The sequence below is a fragment of the Taudactylus pleione genome, unplaced genomic scaffold (genome assembly GCF_031769625.1).
Source record: "Taudactylus pleione unplaced genomic scaffold, aTauple2 ptg000380l, whole genome shotgun sequence".
Classification (NCBI taxonomy): Eukaryota; Metazoa; Chordata; class Amphibia; order Anura; family Myobatrachidae; genus Taudactylus; species Taudactylus pleione.
Window position 1 is genome coordinate 5,719,215 of NW_028284781.1, and position 21,203 is coordinate 5,740,417.

General features: G+C 43.1%; 1 protein-coding gene across 3 annotated transcripts in view; it reads right to left on the reverse strand.

Annotated features, from left to right (window-relative positions):
- WIPF3 (WAS/WASL interacting protein family member 3) overlaps positions 1-21,203 on the reverse strand; it is an 89,334-nt gene that overhangs the window by 21,983 nt on the left and 46,148 nt on the right. For 2 of the 3 annotated variants that reach the window (XM_088445410.1, XM_088445411.1), the window contains one exon: positions 414-543. In XM_088445410.1, the coding sequence (XP_088301536.1) occupies positions 414-543 (130 nt within the window). Of the gene's footprint in view, positions 1-413; positions 544-20,135; positions 20,185-21,203 lie in introns of those variants that run through there. The other variant, XM_088445412.1, reaches the window with a different exon arrangement.

Below are 21,203 nucleotides of genomic sequence, written 5' to 3' on the forward strand. Positions count from 1 at the left end.
AAAATCTAGATTGTCTCATATCTGGGACATACTTTATTCAATAGTTTTTGCTTTGTAAAGCCAACCACCACATTCTGTTACAATGTGGCCACTGGAGGGCACTCTTCTGTGTTATTCACCTTGACTAACATCTCCTTAACTATTAAACTCTATTAATATGATAAAAATCAAGAATATAATCAGTGTTCTCATCATTTCCAGAATTTTTTCTTATTTCTGCTATAAACTCTGCTCATTGCAGCTGAATCCAGATTTCCCAGTAAAGCAGCTTTCAGCAAAGAGTTTTAACTCATTTTGGAAAGATAAGGGGTAAAGTGCATCTCACATTGCAGTGAGCGATAACAGCATACATTAGAGACACATTACAAAATGACAATACACATTTCAATCTCTTCTCAGCAATCGGAACTTACTCTCAATAACGGGAGCACTCCGGTCATTGATCTCAGTTACTTTTTTTAAACGTGCCCCTTTGTGTATGTCTGACAGTAATGCAGATCTCCCTTCCGACTCCTGCTTCAGTTTTGGGGGTGCAGAACGGCCCTGTTAAATGAACAAAATAAATCTGTTAAAACTCATGTGCACACATTAGCTCATTGAGCCTTATTCAGAGCTGGCAATTTGTTCCTGGTACAAACCATGCTGCAATGCAAAGGGTGCAAATCATACTTACCGACTTTCCTAACATCCTCTCTGGGAGCAGCCCGGAGAGGAGACATCGCTGTCAGTTTCGAGGGGTGGGGCCAGATGTAGGCATCATTAGCCCCTGTCCCTTTTACAGGAAATGCCTGCGATTCGCGGGTCCTCGGGGAGGGGGCAGGGCTACATGACGCGATTTGTGTAATTTAGTTCCGCCCCCTCCCCCATGGACCCGCAAATTCCACATAAAATCTCCCCATCCTGCCCACTTCACTAGGAAGTGGACGAGATGCGGGAGATCTGCCTACTCTTTCAGGGGTACCGGGGGGATACCTGAAAGAATCGGGAGCCTCCCGCTATTTCCAGGAGAGCAGGCAAGTATGGTGCAAATGCATTTATTTATTTGTATGCAAGTAAAATACTGGCTGCGTTTGCTGTTAGCTGAGCAGTGTTAGAAGCTGAGCTCTTTTACAATTTAGAATGAACCTAGGACACATCCTTCCCAACTATAAGTCTCTCAGCACATTATAAATCTGCCTTTTTTTTCTTGCGCTTTCCCGATTCCAGATTCCACCTAGGTTGCTGTAGTTTTGCAACGACATACTGTACTCTGGGCCTGATTCACTACCGATCGCAACTGCGATTGCAATAGCGATTATGCACGCTGTTCATAGTATGCTAATTCATTGCGATCAATATGCAGCACTACATAAGGATGCCCACTTTATCTTACACACATCCGTAATGTTTAGCAAGACTGCGAAAACATTGGTACAATCAAGTACCATCACAGCCTAATGCGCACTTGCACAAGGTCTGACCTTACTCAGGAATTCAAAGAGGTGTTTGTTGATTCCGCACAGGAAAAAAAGGATTTATATTACCAAGATGATTAACTATAGTTGTGATAATTAATGACCAGCTTTTTATTATCATTTGAAATGTAATCTTATTCCTTATTAATTCGAAGGTAGTATCTGGTGGTGCACAAGGGGAAAATTACAAAGTACTTATATGTGGGATGTTGGATTATAAAAGAATGATTCAAACAAAGAATACAGAATTTTCCTTTTTGGGTGCACTCATTACAAAGAAATAGTATAAAATAAAATGTAACTTTTAATTTAATCTTTTAAAACATATAAATGAAAAATAGATATACATACAAAACATATAAGCAAGCAATTTTGACAAATATATTGCTGCAATATTCTCCTCCTAAATTGGAGAAAAAGTTAATCGTTAAAGATAATGGCTCAGTAAGTATATGAGGTCTGTTAATTTAGCAACATGCTTATCTCTTTTTAAATATACTCAATTAGTCAATGTAAGTCTCATGTTGTCAATTAAACAGATCATTCCTTGAATAAAAAAAGTGAAATACATTTAAACCACTTTAAACAATCCCATCTTAAATTTGTGACTAGCATAAATTCTCTGAGTCACAATCTATATAAGGGAGGGTTAAGGGTGCTGCAACATTATTCACATCTTCTCAGTTAACCCTTGTCAGTGTGAGGAAAGCGTTCCTAATATATAGTAAATATGTCTATTCTATCACTGGTATCCAATCTCAAAGTATATCCTTAAATAATAACAATTATCATAATAATATATATTATACAGGTATATTCAATAACTGGTATCCAATCTCAAAATATTTCCCTTAATAATAACAATTGTCATATATATATATCTCTCTCAGTGGGCCAAAATCTGCATACAAGATGACATATAAAGAATAAAATATATACCTTTCAAACAAGAAAATAATGATGTTAGATCGCATCAGATAATAAGGGTATGTATCCATATATTGAAAGATGCTAATAACAAGATGATCTTATGCATATATAGACATCGCCAGAGTGTTTTATGATCAAAACCCCAAATTTACTAATCAGCATATTTAACTACAGGTTGAGTCTCCCATATCCAATATGCTTGGGACCAGGGGTACTTTGGATAACAGAATATTCCGTATTTTGGAATATTTGCATATCATAATGAGATATCTTGGGAATGGGACCCCAATATACACACAGAATGCATTTATGTGTTTTATACACCTTATACATACAGCCTGCAGGTCATTTTATACAATATTTTCAATAATTTTGTGGCTCAAGCAAAGTTTATGTACATACATGAAATTCATTTATGTTTCATATACACCTTATACACATAGCCTGAAGGTAATTTTATACAATATTTTGAATAATGTGTGCCTTAGACAAAGTTTGTGTACATTGAACCATCAAAAATCAAAGGTTTCATTATCTCAGTCATGCCAAAATTATTCCGTATTTCGGAATATTTGGATATGGGAGACTCAACCTGTATGTACAATCAGCCGAGGGGTGACACCAAGGTGCAGACTGACACTCCCCCACAGTGACAGAAGCCGGGTGCTGCACTGTAGTATTAAGTGCAGCACCCGGATCCTGACACTGTGAGGGAGCCGGCACTGCAACACAAGGCAGTCAGCACCCCCCATCCCCAGTAATATTAAGAACGGGACCACGGGGGAGCGGGATCGGGCCATGAGACCACGCCCCCGCCCTGCGAGGGCACACCCTTCTATCAAGGTCACACACCCTTTTCGGGGAGCGCGCAGCTACGACATGCTCAAAACGTCCCTCCCCACACCAGGTGACACCACGGGGAAGGACGCCACTGCTTGTGTTCCCCCTGCCATAATGTAAAACCAGTCCCAAACTGGTCAGCCCAGGAATGGAAATTCTCCCAAAGTGTTGATCCAAAATGGGGTCCACCCTTCTGAGAATCAACCAGCCCTCGGCTATTTTTTTTACAGTGGAACTATAGGTGCAAGTGGACCCTTAATGTCCAGGTATGCTGGCACTTGTGGCTCTCCAAGTGCTTTGTATGCCGGGGTAGGCTTGCTGTGATCTGTAGTTCTACTGTAAAGAACAATATTAATTCTATATTGCACACCATTAACCCAATCCCAACACCTTCAGGGGTGCGGGGAAGAACCTCTGGTTGATCCACTGCCCAATGCCTCCAGGGGTGCAGGGAACAGACGCTGGTTGATCCTCGGAAGGGGGACCCAATTTTAATTTGGGGGTCCCCACTTTCTGAGGATTTCCAGCCCTGGATGACCAGTTTGGGGTTGGTCTGCTGTTATGGCAGGGGGACCCCATGCTGTGTGTCTCTCTGCTATAATGTAAGCCCCCCAGCTGGCTCAGCCCAGTGCTGGTTATTAGCAAATAGTGCGGACCCCACACCGATTTTCCAGTACCAGACCCAATTTCATTGTCTTTTTGATTGTTTTGACAAACACGATTCTTAGTCAATACATAATTTCTATTCTTGTCAATGTTAACCATACAATGTTTAATCCGATAGTGTATTGCCGTGTTTTGGGATGTGAAGTTTCACCTGCGGTTTGCTGTGCAATTGGGCTTTAGTAAATCTGTGATTTGCATAATCACACCCAAATTGCAGAAAAACACCAAAACAACCAAAAACAAATCTTACTAAATTTACCCCCTAATGTCTAAGAAATATATGTACTATTTACAGTTCAAAATAAATAGTTAAAAAAATAAATAAATGAAATTCTAATACATTCAAGAGAATGCATGATCTGTACTTTACGTAGTGTTCTTCTTTGTAATGGTTTTAGAAGTAAAAAAAAAAAGTGTTGAATTTTTCAGAATTACATTTAATAAAATATACTGCATTTATCCACAAGATGGCAGTGCTAAATGAGCATTTGTTGCTAAGCATATAAACTGTATGAATCATACTGCATGGTTAAAAGAATTTATATTTCCATCTCTCCTTTATAATGTTTTGCAATGTTGTGTGGATTGGCAACATTACATAGACAAGACGGTAGCATACCTCCCAACTGTCGTCCCAATTTAGGCGGAACAATACGATTTAGATTTGATTTAGAAAAATTACGGTGTGCTTCCGGGGAGTAATATGCAAAAAGTAGGCTGCAGGTTAGTTGAACACTCAATGATTTTGAATAGCGTTATATGTGAAATTCAGATATTTTTATAGAACTCCTTGTGATTTATCAGCTTGCAGTTTATTGTACGAAATGCTAGATGTTTCCATTCCCACAAAAAAGCCAGAAAGTCTTCTATACAATCTCTTTTATTAGATTTAAGGGGCCTAGGCCAGGAGGTTTTGGTCGGATCATGCACGTGCACGCTGGGCCTTGCCGACCCCGACTATCTATCGAACATGCAGGTCAACCTGACGACGGTCGTCAGGTTCGGCATGTTAATAGATAGAGAGGTTGGGCTCCTGCACTGAAGACGTTCAGTGAATGTCTTTCAGTTCGGTGCCCGTACCTCAGCGACATGAAAGTCTGAACGCTGGACGTTCAGGTTTTCATGTCGTTAAATGTATTAGGCCCCTTTAGTCAGTGTACTGGCTAATAGTTGTACTAGGTAATAGTTTTTAGGTAAAATAATGGATTTGAGAACCACGTGTTAGCGCAGAAGAGATGTTTATTGATGCAGATTATTGAAATATTGCAATTTGATTTTATGGCAGCTTAATCTGTGAGTAGCGACTGAAATCCCTGATATTTTTTGGCCCCAATAGTGGCAGCAGCTCAGATTTGCTAAAATGTAAAATTTCCATGATTGAATACATTAAAAACAATAATAAACACATATAACTGATCCGCAATAAAGAGCATATAAAAAAGGCTTATTTATAGATGATATGCACCAAGTGTACAAAATCTATATAGAAAGTCATACTGTCCACAGATGAAACTCCATTTCATCATACAAAAGATGGTATTACACATTTATAAGTAAACATTATCAGTAACTCGGAGTGATCATTATTCTTCCACACAATAAGTACTCTAATATATCAAGTACTGAGTGCATTCTTACCTACTTCTGAAAAAGAATTTCAAGAAGATTGTGATAGCAACACCTATAAGCGCGGTGGTAAAGTGGACTGTACTGCTACATCTGAGAGACGTGCCTTAAAACTGATTTACATCCAAATGTAAACGAGCCCCAAAGCAGTAAGTAAGAAATACTTGATGAAAACACACTGATACTTTACAGAAAATGCATGTAGCCATTGTGCCTTATAACCAATGCGGGGTAATGATACTAATGATTCAATTTGAATGTATATATATCTGGGGTTTTTTTGTTTGTTTTATATATATATATATATATATATATATATATATATAAAACAGCTTCATAATGGTGGTAAGGTGCAATCAGGGAGATTGCTAGACTCTTCAGGGAGACAGGGAGATTGTTACTATCTCAGGGAGTCTCACTGTCAATCAGGGAGAGTTGGCAAGTATGCTTATAACCAATGCAGGGAAGTGGCACTGATGATCCAATTTGAATTTGTATATATCTCTGATTTCTTTTTTTCCAAGTATATACCAGCTACATAATGGGAGTAAGGTGCGATCAGGGAGATTGATAGACTCTTCAGGGACATAGGGAGATTGCTACTATTTCAGGGAGTCTCTTGACAATCAGGGAAAGTTGGCAAGTATGAAGTATAGTACTGGATAAGTTCCAATTATATTCAAGTTGTATTGACATAAACTTTCATGTATACTGGCTTATACAGCATATGATGTATCCAAGAATCAACCTGCATTATGGAATTACTGACTAGGTGAGTAAAGCTCTATTGACCATAAGAATACTCCACTGTGTATTATCCCCAGACCAATGCAGCGATCTAACAAACATTCATGATTGGAGGATAACATAAGCACATTTTGTTATGGTCACAATTTTCTCATCTATGAGACATTTTTATATGATCTTTATTGTGAATGTTAAATGGTTTAATATTGTTTTTACTGTTTTACGTAAATACTGTATAATAGTATATTTGGTTGTTAAAGAATGTTATTTAACCTAAACTGGTGTTTTGGGTGCTCCTTGTGTCTGAGGGAAAATGATCTGGCTTTCCCCTCTGATCTACACGAACCTGATCCTTTTAAGTAACAACTTAGGGGTGCTATTTGGGTGCTACATGAGTACATGTGAAGACACTTGATACCATTCCTTCAGGCATCTTCACTTTCGTGAAAGGTCTTCTCCTTTTAGATTCTTCAGGACCTTGTTTAGCCTGCTCTAAAAACAGTGCCAGGTGGACAGTTTGACTAAGGCAGTTACACCTGTCAAACTGTAACAAGTATCCTAAAGCATGCTCAAGCAGGACAGGAACCTCCAGTGGAGCAGAAAATCTTCAACCCCATATCTTGTATAGCCTTTAACTTCCTTCTTTAAACAGACTAACATATCAGGGACAGTTCCCTTCTTAACTTCATTGCTGTGTCCTGCTGCTGAGGATCTCCATCAGCCATTCTGCACACCCACAGGCCCACACATCTCGATTTGAGGGAGAAATATAAATGCTGCTATCTTGAATAAGTATCACCTGGGACTAGCAGGCAGCTAGGGATACAAGCAGTAAATATACATGCTCAATGGTATCTCTTCTTGGCTTTTATCCCCATACACAGGGTCGGACTGGCTCCCTGGTGTACAGGGAAAAACCCCGGTATGCCCCACTGCTTGAGGGCCCCACCCCCTTGTCTAGGGGTCAGTGACTTGGTGGAGAAGGATCATGGATGAACTTGGGCACTTAGTTTATGTCTATGGAAAATACATCAAGATTAGCCCTGCTGCCAACCAAGTGTCCTGTTGTTTGCATTTCCTCCATAATGATTGACCAAGTCCCTCTATAGTGACTGGCTATGCCCCCACTAAGTATTTGGAATAAATAAATCTCCACCTGCATTCAGAGTTAACTGCATCTATGTGACCGCCACGCCCCATCCGTACTCTGGTAAAAAGATCATGCCTCATTATCAGCACTAGACTTATGCTTGGTGCAGGAGATCCATCGAAAGTTGGACAGATATCTGCATGCGCTCACTTCTGAATAGTCGACAGTCAGAATTGTGTGGAACTCTGGATCAGGCCTATCTCTCTCTCTCTCTCTCTTTCTCTCTCTCTCTCTATATATATATATATATATATAGATATAAAATAAAGTTTAGGGGTCTCCCCGTCGTTCCGGCTAATCTCTTGAACCACTGGACAGATTTTGATGGGGTTTCCTTATTCTATACAGCATTGGTCGAGGAAGGTTTAGGTGTATGAACCATCTGTGACAAAAGAGAGCCGAGCAGTGACGATTTTAGTGAAGTGACAGAAAAAAATTGTGCACCAAGCTGCTATATAGGAGCTGGCCAGGGTACTGAAACGGCAAGAGAGCATCTGAAACTGAGGCTTCAACTGAAGCAAGTCACTTCACTGTTGTGCTGTTTGACTACTGCAGGGAAGAGGGCTGCCCCATTGCCGTGATTGGCTCTCTGAGATAGTAAGAGCCAATCAGAGATAGCAATGTGCCCTGTTGCTTAGCAGCAGCCTAGAGAGGGGAGGCAGTAAGGGACTGAGAAGGGTCACGTCTGAGGAAGACAGAGAGTGAGAGACAAACCCATGCAGATGTCCTGATGCAGACACTAGGATGCCTGATGCCAGGAAGGAGCCAGGTGAGGCATAGCTATCAGGAATTTCTAAAAATCAAACAACGGAACACCATGAAATTATTTCCACTCCATGGTGGCAAACATTGGACCACCACCATCAAATTGTAAAAACACTACTATTGTAACAAAAACATTGATGGTTATAGTAACCATCAGATTTCGAAGTCCATCCCTACGCTGAATCTGCAAGGCCAGCACTTCTCCACTGCAAAGCGCTCCCTTTCCAGTGTGATGTTTCCGCTCAGCCATACACCCTCGGTGAATAGGAGGCACTTCCCATGGAAGTTAGCGCTGTTCTTGGACAGGGGTATCACGGTGAGAAAGTTCAACAGGAAGCCAAGGAAATACACTGTGCAATGAGGACATTGCCCATCGTCATGTTCGGCAGCTGGGGAGAGGTGCGTATGGAGGCTGCTGAAATATGCACAGGTGCCCCAGTCCCAGGGACATGCTGCTGATAATGTTTACAGTAGCTGCAATACAACTCTCTCAACCATGATTCTCCTGCCCTTCTCAGCACATCCCAGTGGCTGAGCCCATGCCAGCTGCAGGTCAGCAGCAGTGGGAGTTGTGGTGACACTGGTGAAATACAGGGGGTTAGAGTGAGAAGCAGTGGGTTGTGATGAGATGCAGGGGACTGTGGTGATATGGCATAGGTTATTATGAGATGCAGGGGGCGGTGGAGAAATTAAATTGCTCCAGAGCGAAGTCGGAGTGGGTTGCTAGTACATAGTATAAAATAAAGTCCCTGGTAGGAGTCTGCCTGTTTGTTCGGGCTAATCTCGAGAACTACTGGATGGAATTTAATGCAGTTTTCACTACTCTATAGAGTATTTGTCAAGGAATATTTAGGTGTAATAAACATTAATGTACAGTATGACAAAAGGGAGCCGAGCAGTGACGATTTTAGTGAAGCAAGTTAATAAAAACTGACGTCCGAGCACTTTCGTGGCTTACGCTGCCTAAACCGTTAAAGATATATTACAACGATGGACTTTATTTTATACCATGTAGAGATTAATACGGATTATTCGGATTATCCAGAATAATTGATGTCAGCCCTGTTTACTGATACAAAATTTTTTCTATTTAATTTATGTGAAAAAGGACCCTATAATTATAAACAAGTCTAATTCTTGGTAAGACTCTGCTTTGGCATGACAATAAAGTAAGCACAGTGACGGATACTTAACGTGGCTGGAGTTGAACTAAGTGGACAACTTTGCGTGACCCTTTTGTGTGTCACGTCAAAACGAAATCTTTTCGTGCTGACGTCAGGAGGAAAAACGACTAATGTTGTCTACAAGGCAATCTTCTTTTAAAAAAGACTATCAGTGTAAATTCAAAATTGCAAAGCCGGTGCAGGTCGCTAGTAATAAATGTATCTATTCCTTGGATTAGAGGGGCAGTGTGTGCTTTTAAACTGAAGAGGTGCTCGGGCTAGACATATGTATGGTATGCGTTCGGCATCCCGACGGTCAGAGTGCTGACACTTATATTAATGGCGGCAGAATACCGACACCGGTCAGAATCCCGGTGTCTGCATCCCGACCGCCGGGATGCCGAAGGTAAGTAACGGGGTTGGGGGAAGGGCAAGGCACTAGGGGAGGGTTAGGGGTAGGCACTAAGGGGGAGGGTTAAGATTAGGGTGCGGGAGGGGGAGGTTAGGTTCAGGGACTAGGGGGGCAGGGTTAGGGTAGGGTGGTTTGGCATACCAACCAACAAGTGTCGGTATGTTAACCCAGTCGTGATCCCGGCGTCGGGATTTTGACCACCAGGATCCCGATTGTCTGTATTTCATACTGATTCCACATATAGCACTTGACTCCTTGTGGCTGCGGTGGAGCTGAACGATCTTGGATAACATATACCACATACTGGCACTTTATAGTTAATTACAATATGCTTGGAATTCCCATAATTTCAAGAATATTTGCTTAGTTGCGCTATAACACTCCCCACTGCAGCTGATATCCAGATTTTCAAGTAAAGCAGCTTTCACCCGAGCACATCAGCCAATTTTGCTCAGATAAGATAAGAGCATAGATCTGAGAGATAGCTGCACACATTTAAGACACAACAATATTCCAATACACATTTTCTGTCATCTCAACAGTTCGGACAGCTATGAAAACGTAATATCAATTAGGGGAGCACTCCGTCCTTGATCTCTTACTTTTTCATCCATGCCGCTCTGTGAATGCCTCGCCGTATATATACATATACCACACTGATAAATTATCAGACGAAAAACTGGGAAACCCATAAGCCACAAAACCATAAGTTGCTTAGGCTATGAAACCTACCACATACTGTACTTCCGCTCTGCTGCCATAAAAGGTAAATCAGAGATAAGGATTTTCGGTGATAAGAAAGGGGACTGTTTTGAGAATAACTGGGCACATAATTGACATTAATCACTAAGTAATACTATATTTTATATTTGATTATGTCTTTCATTTAATGCGAGAACTGCTGTATATACACACACACTGTGTGTGTATATATATATGTGTGTGTATGTGTATGCATGTGTATATATATTATATATATATATATATATATATATAGTGTGTATACAGTATATACATACACCTATATATACATAATTACATATACTGTATATACACACTATGGGGGTCAATCAGACCCACTCGCGAGCGGCAGTACGCTCGCAAGTGGGTCGATGGTCCCCACTGCGCATGCGCACGACAGAGGGAGCTCCGTCGCGCGCATGCGCGAGACCCGGCGAGCGACGGGCTTTCCATCGCTCAGGGTCTCGCACCAAAGGGGGCGTGCTGTTGATGTTGATTGACAGCACACCCCCTTTAGTGGGCGTGCCGGGGGCGTGCCTGCCAGACGGAGACGTTCCCATGGGAACGCCTACCGTCTGAAGCCGGCCCCACTGACATCACTAGTGATGTCAGTGGGAGTGATTTTGGCTCTGATAGAGCCAAAATCACTGCTGGCCTTGCGGCTGGGAAACCCGACCGCAGGGTTTCCCTCGCAAGTCCGATGGTTGCGATGGTCAAGACCATCGCGACCATCTTCTTGGATGCTCGTATATGCTGTGGGTGGTGACCCACAGCTATACGAGCGTCCAGGAGGACGCTCCATTTTAATGGAGGAGGGCCCTGATTCAGAGCGAGCGCTCTGGTCAGAGCGTCCGGCTCTGAATCAGGGCCTATATGTATATCTATCTATCTATCTATCTATCTATCTATCTATCTCTCTATTCAAACAAACATACACACACAAACACACAATTGGCACTTGGCCTGTCAGGGGTACTGTACTGCTGAGTAGGGTTAGGCAACTTGTAGCTCTCCAGCTATTGTTTCAAGCTGCACTTCCCAGCATCCCCTGCCAGATACAGCAAGAGCCGTGGGTTGCCTACTTACTCCTGCTGTAGATTTCTTCTATCACAGCAGCGTAAGCTTTGAGCCCACTCATTTTTCTCTCTGTAATTTTAATTTTGAATTTATTAACATAGGTTCCACTGAAGAGAAGCACTTACACTGAACAATTTGTATTACAAATAACGATAAGTATATTTCCCTTTCTGGATGAACTCGGGGGTGATTTCATGTTTGCATGTTGGTACTTTCTGTTTTCCTCTATATAATAGACAGCCAGCACATTTCTGTGAACAGAACAGACCGAGTGGGGGCATGACAAGGAATGTCACTGAGAAGAGTGGGAGGATAGAGCTCTACAGTCTGATTACACAGCTCAAATTCTGTGTGAGGAAATAGATCTAGAAATAAATAATGCATTTCCTCTACTATCAATTCACTCAGCCACCAAATCTTGTTATACGTAACATACACACAGATATGTCTATTGTGCCCTGCTGCACCTAGATAAGATGATGATCTCTTATAACTGCAAATTATTGCAACACATTTTTCCTTTAAGAATAATTTTTAGACTAATTAAAATATAAGTGAGAAGGAGAATGGTCCCTGCAGCTCACAGCAAAGTCAAATGCACCAAGACAGGTGCCTTGAAATCCCTTAGGTACTAACAGGACATAAATGTCATTTGTATCTGTGTCTCCCCGTCTTATTTTAGGAAGAATCTGTGCACAGGTTGCAGTCTTACTCTTAGGGGGCAGTTCAATTCCGATTGATGCTGGTTATGTGCTGTTGGAATGGTGTGGGAATGCTTGTACAGGAAGTACATAGTGACCGCAACATTGCTTTACTGTCATTCCAAGTGATGTGCGCAGCTGCACGTCGCAACCGCACATCGGTCAGAAGTCAATAACCCGCTTAATGATCAAAGGTTCCCAGTATTCCCCCATAACCCCTGCATCCTATCTAAGGGCAGGATGCATGACACATCGCATTCGGGATGTAATGCATCCCACCACTCTTTGCATGCATGCCAGCAGTAGTTACACCGGTATGCATGAACAAAACCACAAAGGACAGCTCTCTCGGTAAGACCTGTCCTTGGCGAATGAGGGATTTCCGGGTCTATGACCCAGAAGTCCCTCTGATGTCATTCTGTGCACGCAGAAGGTGCTGGGAGGGATCTGATTGGATCCCTCTCAAAGCACTCTCCAAATAGAGCCCATTGGCTTCTATAGCATAATGCCATCTGAAGATGGAGTTACCCACCGCATCTAAGCCCTGGAGTGCATCGCATTCCGGGGCTTTGTGCATATGAGAAATGCGGTCAAGCCCACATTTTGGGGGTTTGACCGCATTTCTCCCGTTGCTGCATCCCGCCCTAAGTGACACCGATGTGGACAGATTTGTTGCAGTGGCGTCAGTACAGATGTGTCCCCTTACATCCTTACCGATCGTGCTACAAACGTGCGCATGCATCATGTTACGGTACACTATGGCACGCACTGCGATCGCACCATGCATTCCTATGGAGTTGTGGGTGCGAAAGCAGTGCACGTATCCGCTTGCGGGCACACGCCTCACGCCATGCATGTCGCCATTTGCCGTGTACGCAGCAAAGATGTAGCAGGACACATCTATATGTGGGTGCGGGGGGTACCAGTGGGGGTGATACCAAAATGCCAGCTTCTCTTCAGTGACAGGAGTCAGGTGCTGCAGTGTGACATTATCCAGCAGCAATCGGCTCCTGTCACACAGAAGTAGCTGACAGTGCAGACACCAGTCTCCGGGGGCAGCCCAGCACCTCCAGCGATGCTGGGCACCCCCCAGAGTGATGCAATCGGGATTTCCAGAGAGGCCATGGCCATTATATTAGGCCAGACCTCTTTTGGGCACGCGAGGCTCCGCCGCACAAGGGGGGTTATGAAGTGTGCACCGGGTGACGCCTCTGATTTGTTGGTACCTTTATAGCTTATTGAAATAATGCTTCATTCCTCCTGAAAACTGATTAGATTAAAAGCTATTGCGTCATGTATACCTGCATGCAGTGTTCTCCCCATGCTTTATTTCTCAAGCGGTAAACCAGCCAACATTCCCCTGCCTCTCGGCACTGTGACGCATCCGAAAGTCATATAGAAACATCAGCACAGCGCGACTTATTGGCTGCATCACGGGGTACATCAGAGTGAAGGGCAGAGCAGGTCCCTCCACCAGTATAAAAGGAAGGACGTTATTGCTTGGTCTCTGTCGCGGTGAATAGCTGTACCAGTGTGAGCACTACAAGCGCCTGTTCTCCGACCTCACCTCCAAGAAGCAGCATCTGGAGGCCCATAAGGTATATCATTTCCCTTCGCTCACTTGGTTAGAATGTAAGCTCTTATGAGCAGGTCCTCTACCCTCTTGTGCTTCTTCTTACTTTACTTTCATCTACTTCTTACCACCCACCAGGGCACCTAACACTTGGTTGCTTATGCTCTGTTGCATATCTAGGTGTTATGGTCACTAATGTAGCAATGTATATTATCCATGTCCTTGTCCTATATTGTACTGTAAGTCACTTGTCAAATTATTTGTTTATGTACTTTGTAAGGCGCTGCGGGAACACTTGTGGCGCCATATGAATAAAGTATAATAATAATAATAATAATAAATAATTAAGAAGTTTAAAGTCTATGGTACTGTACAGACGTCTTCATACACTGTGGCTTCAGTCACGCCAAACAGCCCCTCCCGGCACATCAGGTCCCGGGTGATTCAGCTGCGCAGAGCATCTTATTCGCATATATAAAACAACTCTAGGTGACAAAACGACATTGCTAGATTGCACTGATCAATTTGATTGCGTCATTTATACATCTGTTTGCGTATGAGTCTGAATCTGTATACGAAGTTCTACAATACAGCAGCCGCGGCTTTTTCTCACTCCAAGTTCCGCTGTGTTTCATCTGAGACTTTGTACGTGTTTAAAACTGTGCTGTCACAGCCCAGCATCTGTAGTACACTTTGAGTGGCGTTTCCTTGCGTCTGTGAACCAAATAAGAAGCAAAATAATGATATGCTACACCTCAGTCATGCCAGGAGTCTCATGACCTATGGCGTATTGAGGCTAGGTGTATGAGGACACATCTGAGGCCAACCACCTTAGATGTGGCTGTACGTGGAAAATCATCCTCATCCAAGGAAAACTTTCAAAGATATACAAGCTGAACTCCAAGGTCAAGGCATGTCAGTGTCTGATTGCACCATACAACACTTTTTGAGCGACAGTGGGCTCCATGGAAGATGACCCAGGAGGAGTCCACTTTTGAAAAAAAAAACAACATAAAAAAATCCCCAGACTGGAACAAGCTAATATGTATATTGACAAGACACAATGCTTCTGGACAGATGAGTAACAACAGTAGCTTTTTGGCAGGTCAAAGAAAGAACACCATACCTACTGTGAAACATGGAGGAGGCTCGGTTATGGTTTGGGGCTGCTTTGCTGTATCCGGCATGAAGTGCCTTGACTCTGTGCAGGGAACAATGAAATCTCAAAAACTATGAAAGCATACTAGTGTGAAACACAGGGCCGTAGCTAGGGTAGTGCGGCCGGTGCCATCACACAGGGCACCACATGTCAGGGGGCGCTGTTTGGGCCTGTCAAATTTCTATTTATTATCATTCTTGCTTGTAGGTTCCTCTTATTTCATCCCCAGCATCTCCTGGCCTCTCCTATCTCTTCCCTGGCCCTTCCCCATGAAGCCATGGCCCTTTTTTGGGTGCATTATGTCCCTTTGAAAAATAAGGGGGGCGCCAATGCTCTTTCTGGCACAGGGCACCAAAAAGTCTAGTTACGGCTCTGGTGAAACATATTGCCCATTGTCAGAAAGCTGTGTCTCAGTCCTAAGTCATGGGTCCTCCGACAGTATAGTGACCCAAAACACACAACTAAAAATCCCCAAGAATCTGAGGACCTCATTCAGAGGCGGTTGGAGGATGCAAGCGGTCGCTCAGAAACTGGGCGGCCGCTTGCATCCTGACCGCCCGCCTCTGTTTCGGTTGGTAGGCTGTGGGTTTACACCCACAGCTCTAACGACCGCTCGGGTGATGGTTGCGATGGTCAGAGACCATCGCGACCATCGGGGCTTACGACGAGACCCTAGGGTAGGGTCTCACTTGTCGTAAGCCCCGGAGAGCTTCTGGCTCTGTCAGAGCCGGAAGCTCTCCACTGACATCACTTGTGATGTCAGTGGGGCCTCCCCCAAACGGTAGGCGTTCCCATGGGAACGCCTCCGTTTGGGCTGCCACCCTCCCGGCCCGCCTTCCAAATGGGGCGAGCTGTCAATCAACATCGACAGCTCGCCCCCTTTGGAGAGAGACCCGCTACGACCGGCGCTGTCGGTCGTAGCGGGTCTCACGCATGCGCACGAGGGAGACGGCTCCCTTGTGTGCATGCGCACTGGCCAAACATCGAGGCGGCCGTGCGGTCGTAGACCGTACGGCCGCCTCTGAATAAGGTCCTGAATCCTATGGAACACCTATGGAAAAATTTAGTCTGGAGAAGGCACCCATCAAACCTGAGACAGAAGACAAATTACCTATTGACAGGTGCAGAAGTCTCAGTGAGAGCAGTGATTGCCTCTAAAAGTTGTGCAACAAAATACTAGGGCAACGGTCTCATCATTTTTGTCCATGCCATCTTCCTTTGTTTTATTATTTAAAATATAATGTTGAATAAAAATTAAAATGCAAAATCTAATTTCTAATTTAAATATGGAATGGACATTGATGAATGCCAATTACGTTGTCACTTTCAAGTTATTTCAGAGCAAAATATGGGGGGGTTTTCGTGAAAGGGCGCCAACAAATTTGACCAAATTTGATCTGTAGAAAGCACCATTCTTATAAAGTGACGCTGCAAGAAATAACATTTAAAGCTGCACTGACTGCTAGGAAAATATTTCCTCTCCCCATAAGCTAGGGAAGGCTGCCCTGCGCTGCCACTTTTCTCGGGGATCCTACAATGGCTTAAAATAGGGGAAAGGGAGTAGGCATTGAGAGGGGATGTGAGCAGAAGAACCAATCACAGGCCACAATCTGCCACCATTTAATGTAACTTTTTTCTGGGTCTGAACTACAACCTTAGGAAAGGTTAGAGTGCAGCTTTAGTCCACTGTAAATTGGCAGTGGCCTTAGGCTTTATGCTTTTATAATGGTAAATTACCCACCCACTGAATTAGAAACACCCACTTATACAGATGTGTACTATACAACTAGCATCAATATTCCATATGGCGCGAGAAGAATGGTGCAACTGAGCAGCTCCAAGATGTATAGCATACCGTCATTTTCTTAAAATTTTGCATTTTATTTGCAAGGCACATGCAGCAAAACATCGCTCAAAGAGTACTAACAGTGAGCGGTACATCCTGCAAGACATTGCATCCCTACTGATCGCATATGTACTAACATATGCGATCAGTACAGCAAATGACAGCTCTTGACCTGTCCTTTGCAATCAGGGCTGGTCCTGGATTTCTTATGACCCGGGAGTCCATCTGCGCATGCGCAGAGTGACGCGGCGGCCGCGGGGCATGCTGGTAGGGATCCAATCGAATCCCTCATACCAATGCAATGTGGTAGAAGCCCATAGGCTTCTATAGGGTAATGCCAACAAAAGCTGGCGTTGCTCCACGTAGGGGCCCCTACGGCCACCCAATAGTACATATGGAAAATGCGGTAAAACCCTGACAAACGGGTATTTATTGCATTTTACATTTTGTACATCCCGGGCAAAGTGTACTAAAGACAATGGGCTGTGACTTTAACCGCACAGGAATTAGTTTTAAACACGTACACAATTGCAGATAAAGCACAGTGGCGCCATGAAGCACTTTGTGTGAGAAAAGGCTGCATCATAGCAGATATCCAACGCATATCCACTACACGATAAAAATTAACGATTGAACGATTACGACATAGTCATTGTTCATTAATCGAGCAGTGAATATGCTGGCAATGACCAGCGATGTGCACTCCCGCTGGTCGTTGTTGCCATCTGTCATCGCCTGAAAATGCAGGCCAACCTGCCGATATCAACAGGTAGTGCATGTTCGGGGATGAGTGAGGGTGCCTGCACTGAGCGACATATCGTTTAGTGTGGCCACATTATCCACCGCACTGTATGATGATCGATTCCGATGTTGAAATCATACAGTTGTTCTACACTCTTGTAGTGGATATGCACCTATACACAGATTTAGACTCTCTCGCACACAGATATACAAATGACGCTCAACAAATTGATCAGTGTATTCTAGCAGAGCAATTGTTTTATTTATGCGACTAAGATGTTTGGTGTGACTGAAGTCACAGTGTATGAGGACACATATGTACCTTCCAACTGCCGCAGTCTGAGTGGGACTATCCTGTTTAACTGTCCCAATAATCAGGACTTTTGCCACATTCCAGGACAGTTGGCGGAGTTATCCCGCAAACTAATGTCCCTGCCATTGGGATAGGGGGCTACTAGGATGACCCAGAGTTTCCAAAGTGCTGCAAATGCCTGTTGAAAGAGGAGTGCGCTACTGCGCAGACTCCATTCTTTCTGTCCCTCCAGGGAGGCTTCATGCCCTATTCCAAGATGGCTGCAGAGTTCACTACTGAGCATATGCAGGGGCCATCTTGTCTTTACTTTGTGCTGTGTTGAGTGACTTAGTTGGAGCCAATAGTGTACTACTTAGCTCCTATGAGAGACCGGGTTAATACCTGCATATAACGCTGTCCCAGCATTCTGCACCACAACCCGTTTGCAGCATACACTCACCGGCTGGTGAGCTGTATGGAACCCTACTTCACTCAAGCTCCGCTCCATTACCAGTTTACATATAATAGTAAGTACAGTATGGCTGTGCCTGCTATCTGTCAATAAACCAACACCACTAGTTAAGTAACGGTGCTGTTCATAGTTGAGGCATTCCGCTGGTGTGTAAAAAATGAAAAGAAAATAGCCAAAGGCGCTATAGAACAAATAAACTACTAATGTGACCAAAAATGCAATATAATAGGGGACAAATATGCCAAGCTGCTGTAATTAACAGTTGCCAACCAAAAACACAGATAAATAATAGAAAGAAAAATGCTAGAGGAATATGAATGCGTCCCTTAAATTACAAAACTATATAATATAGACAAATATATATATAGTAAAAAATGATATATAATATAAAAACTAATAAAAAGCAAATGTGCCAATATACCAATTTATTTAGGCAATAAATAACGTCAAATAAAAATAGAGTACAACCACATACAATGGAATGCAATGATGTAATATAATATAAAATTTTCCATAAGCATAAAACCATAGCACTAGAACAAACAGGCTGAGAAATAATATACTTGTAATTGTATATAAATAAATAGATATAAAAAAAACCTGAATCGCAATGGTTTTATAGCTTGTAGTTCCTGGGTTACAGCAGCAATAATGTGTCAACTTGTGTGTATCAAATTTGTATCCACACATATCCACATTCAAAAAACGGAAGATGTTACATTCTGTTGTGAAATAAAGAACAAGAATATATAACACTTGCTTTCCAAATGCAGAAGCTTCGGACCGTGTAGCAAGGGGAAAAGTTACACTCTGATGCAAGTGGTGTGTTGCTGTAGCCGCGTCTGGCTATATAGGGGTTTGTATGTCTCAACTCCTGTGATTAGTGTTAGGAGAAGAATGATCCTTTGGTATTGATTAGCTTGTTATCAGTGGGCACCCACGGATGTACAAAAATGCAGGCACTCAGGGTCGGATTAAGGGAGGGGTGACAGACAGAGAAGACCCCCACACAGGGCCGATGTGACCCTGCCGAAAACAGGTGTCCAGCGACACCTGTTCCCGGTTTGAGGCTTACAACAGCAGCGGCTGTTCTACTGAATGCAGCTGTACAGTCAATGCTGCTGCAACAGCTTTCTCCTAGGGAGGAGAAGGGTCGGCTCAACACTAGCAAATGCAGGGGGTGGTTCTGAGTACCTAGAAACCCCCCCACCTGACACAGATTCCCCCCGACAGTGACCACCCGCATTGTGGGTGGAGCCAATATGACAAGCCCCACCCCCATATAACCACCAATTGCAGCATTACATCAGGGGGGGGGGTGAATCGAGGTGCCCCAGGACTGGTCCTGCAGCAGGTATGTTTGTGTACTGTTTCAGTGTGTGTGTGTATGTATGTAAGTACTGTATATGTATGTGATTCTTTCTGTATAAGTGTTATGTGTATACTGTGTATGTGTATATATGTTTTAGTGTGTATGTGTCAATGTATATATGTGTAGAAATGTGTGTACTGTTTATGTGTGAGTGTATGTTATAAATATATATATATATATTGTGATAATTACATATATATTTATATTTAGGACCCCACCCCTCCAAAAAAAATCCTGCGTTTGCCCCTGTCTTCATGTCTTCATGTGGCTGGGGGGGGGGGAGGGGTAGGCTCTGTGTGGGGCTTTCAGGGGGGGGGCGGGGGAGGCTCTGTGCAGCTTGGAGGGGGCCCCCACAACTTAGGTGCCCTGGGGCCCCCACAAGCTTAATACGGCCTTGCAGGCACTCACCGCTGTGGATCGGGGAGACTGCCTCTAAGATGAGGTTCAGTCCACTCCTGGCTCCCTGTGTGTCCTCCTGCAGAGAGGGGATGCTGCCTTTCAATAAAGTTCAGTCTGCTTCTGACTTTATATGCCTAACGCTAATGACCAACAACCGCCGCTAATGTATGTGGCATCCTGTGTTGATGCGCTGATCAACGGCCAGGCTATAGGAGAGTCCTTGTCCTGCTGCACCCAAAATAAAAGTCAATAAGTAAAGTTCTCTAACGCGTTTCTTCCCTAAGGGGATTTTATCAGAGAGATGTGTCCAGATAGAGGACCTGCTTTCTTAATATACCGCTGGTGTGTGCCTACATAACTCTGCCATATCAACACCTGCACACACATCAATCCCAACAATGCCCCATTGGAATGTGGCTTGCGTCAAGGTGTCGTGACCAAACACCTGTTTCTAGTGACTGTAACCAATTTTCGTATGCACACCGTCCCAATTGAAGAAAAAATAATAATTTATATATATATATATATATATATATATATATATAAAGTTCACTCGTTTGCAAAAAATATTTTTTCAAGTTGGTTCACGAAGAACAATTAGTAAACTATTCTTGTACCAAATAATATGCAACCTAAGATAAAGTACTGTTAGCAAAAAAAATCTTAAGTTATGGTGATTATATTCATAAACTGATTTCTATAATTGAACATAAATGTAAATCAAAGAAACAGACATAATACACCACTAATATATATATAAAAAAATAAACTGGTTCTACCACTAATACATAAAAAAAAAAATGGAGCAGCTGCTTAATCGTTGTCTCCAATATGTTTTCCTATGTCTGTAACAATAATAAACATGCCCAGCTACATATCTAAACTGTGAAGTCTCCCTGTGCAGATTCCCATGGCAGCATGACAATGGGTTCTCTACAAGTGACTTGTGTCCTTGACACATGTTTATTGTGTTGTGATACGAGTTTCAGGAGGAAATAGACGCACTTTAATGCAGGGACGAAGCTTTGAAAACTATCGTTACCATACTGATATATTGAACAAGTAATATTATGTTAT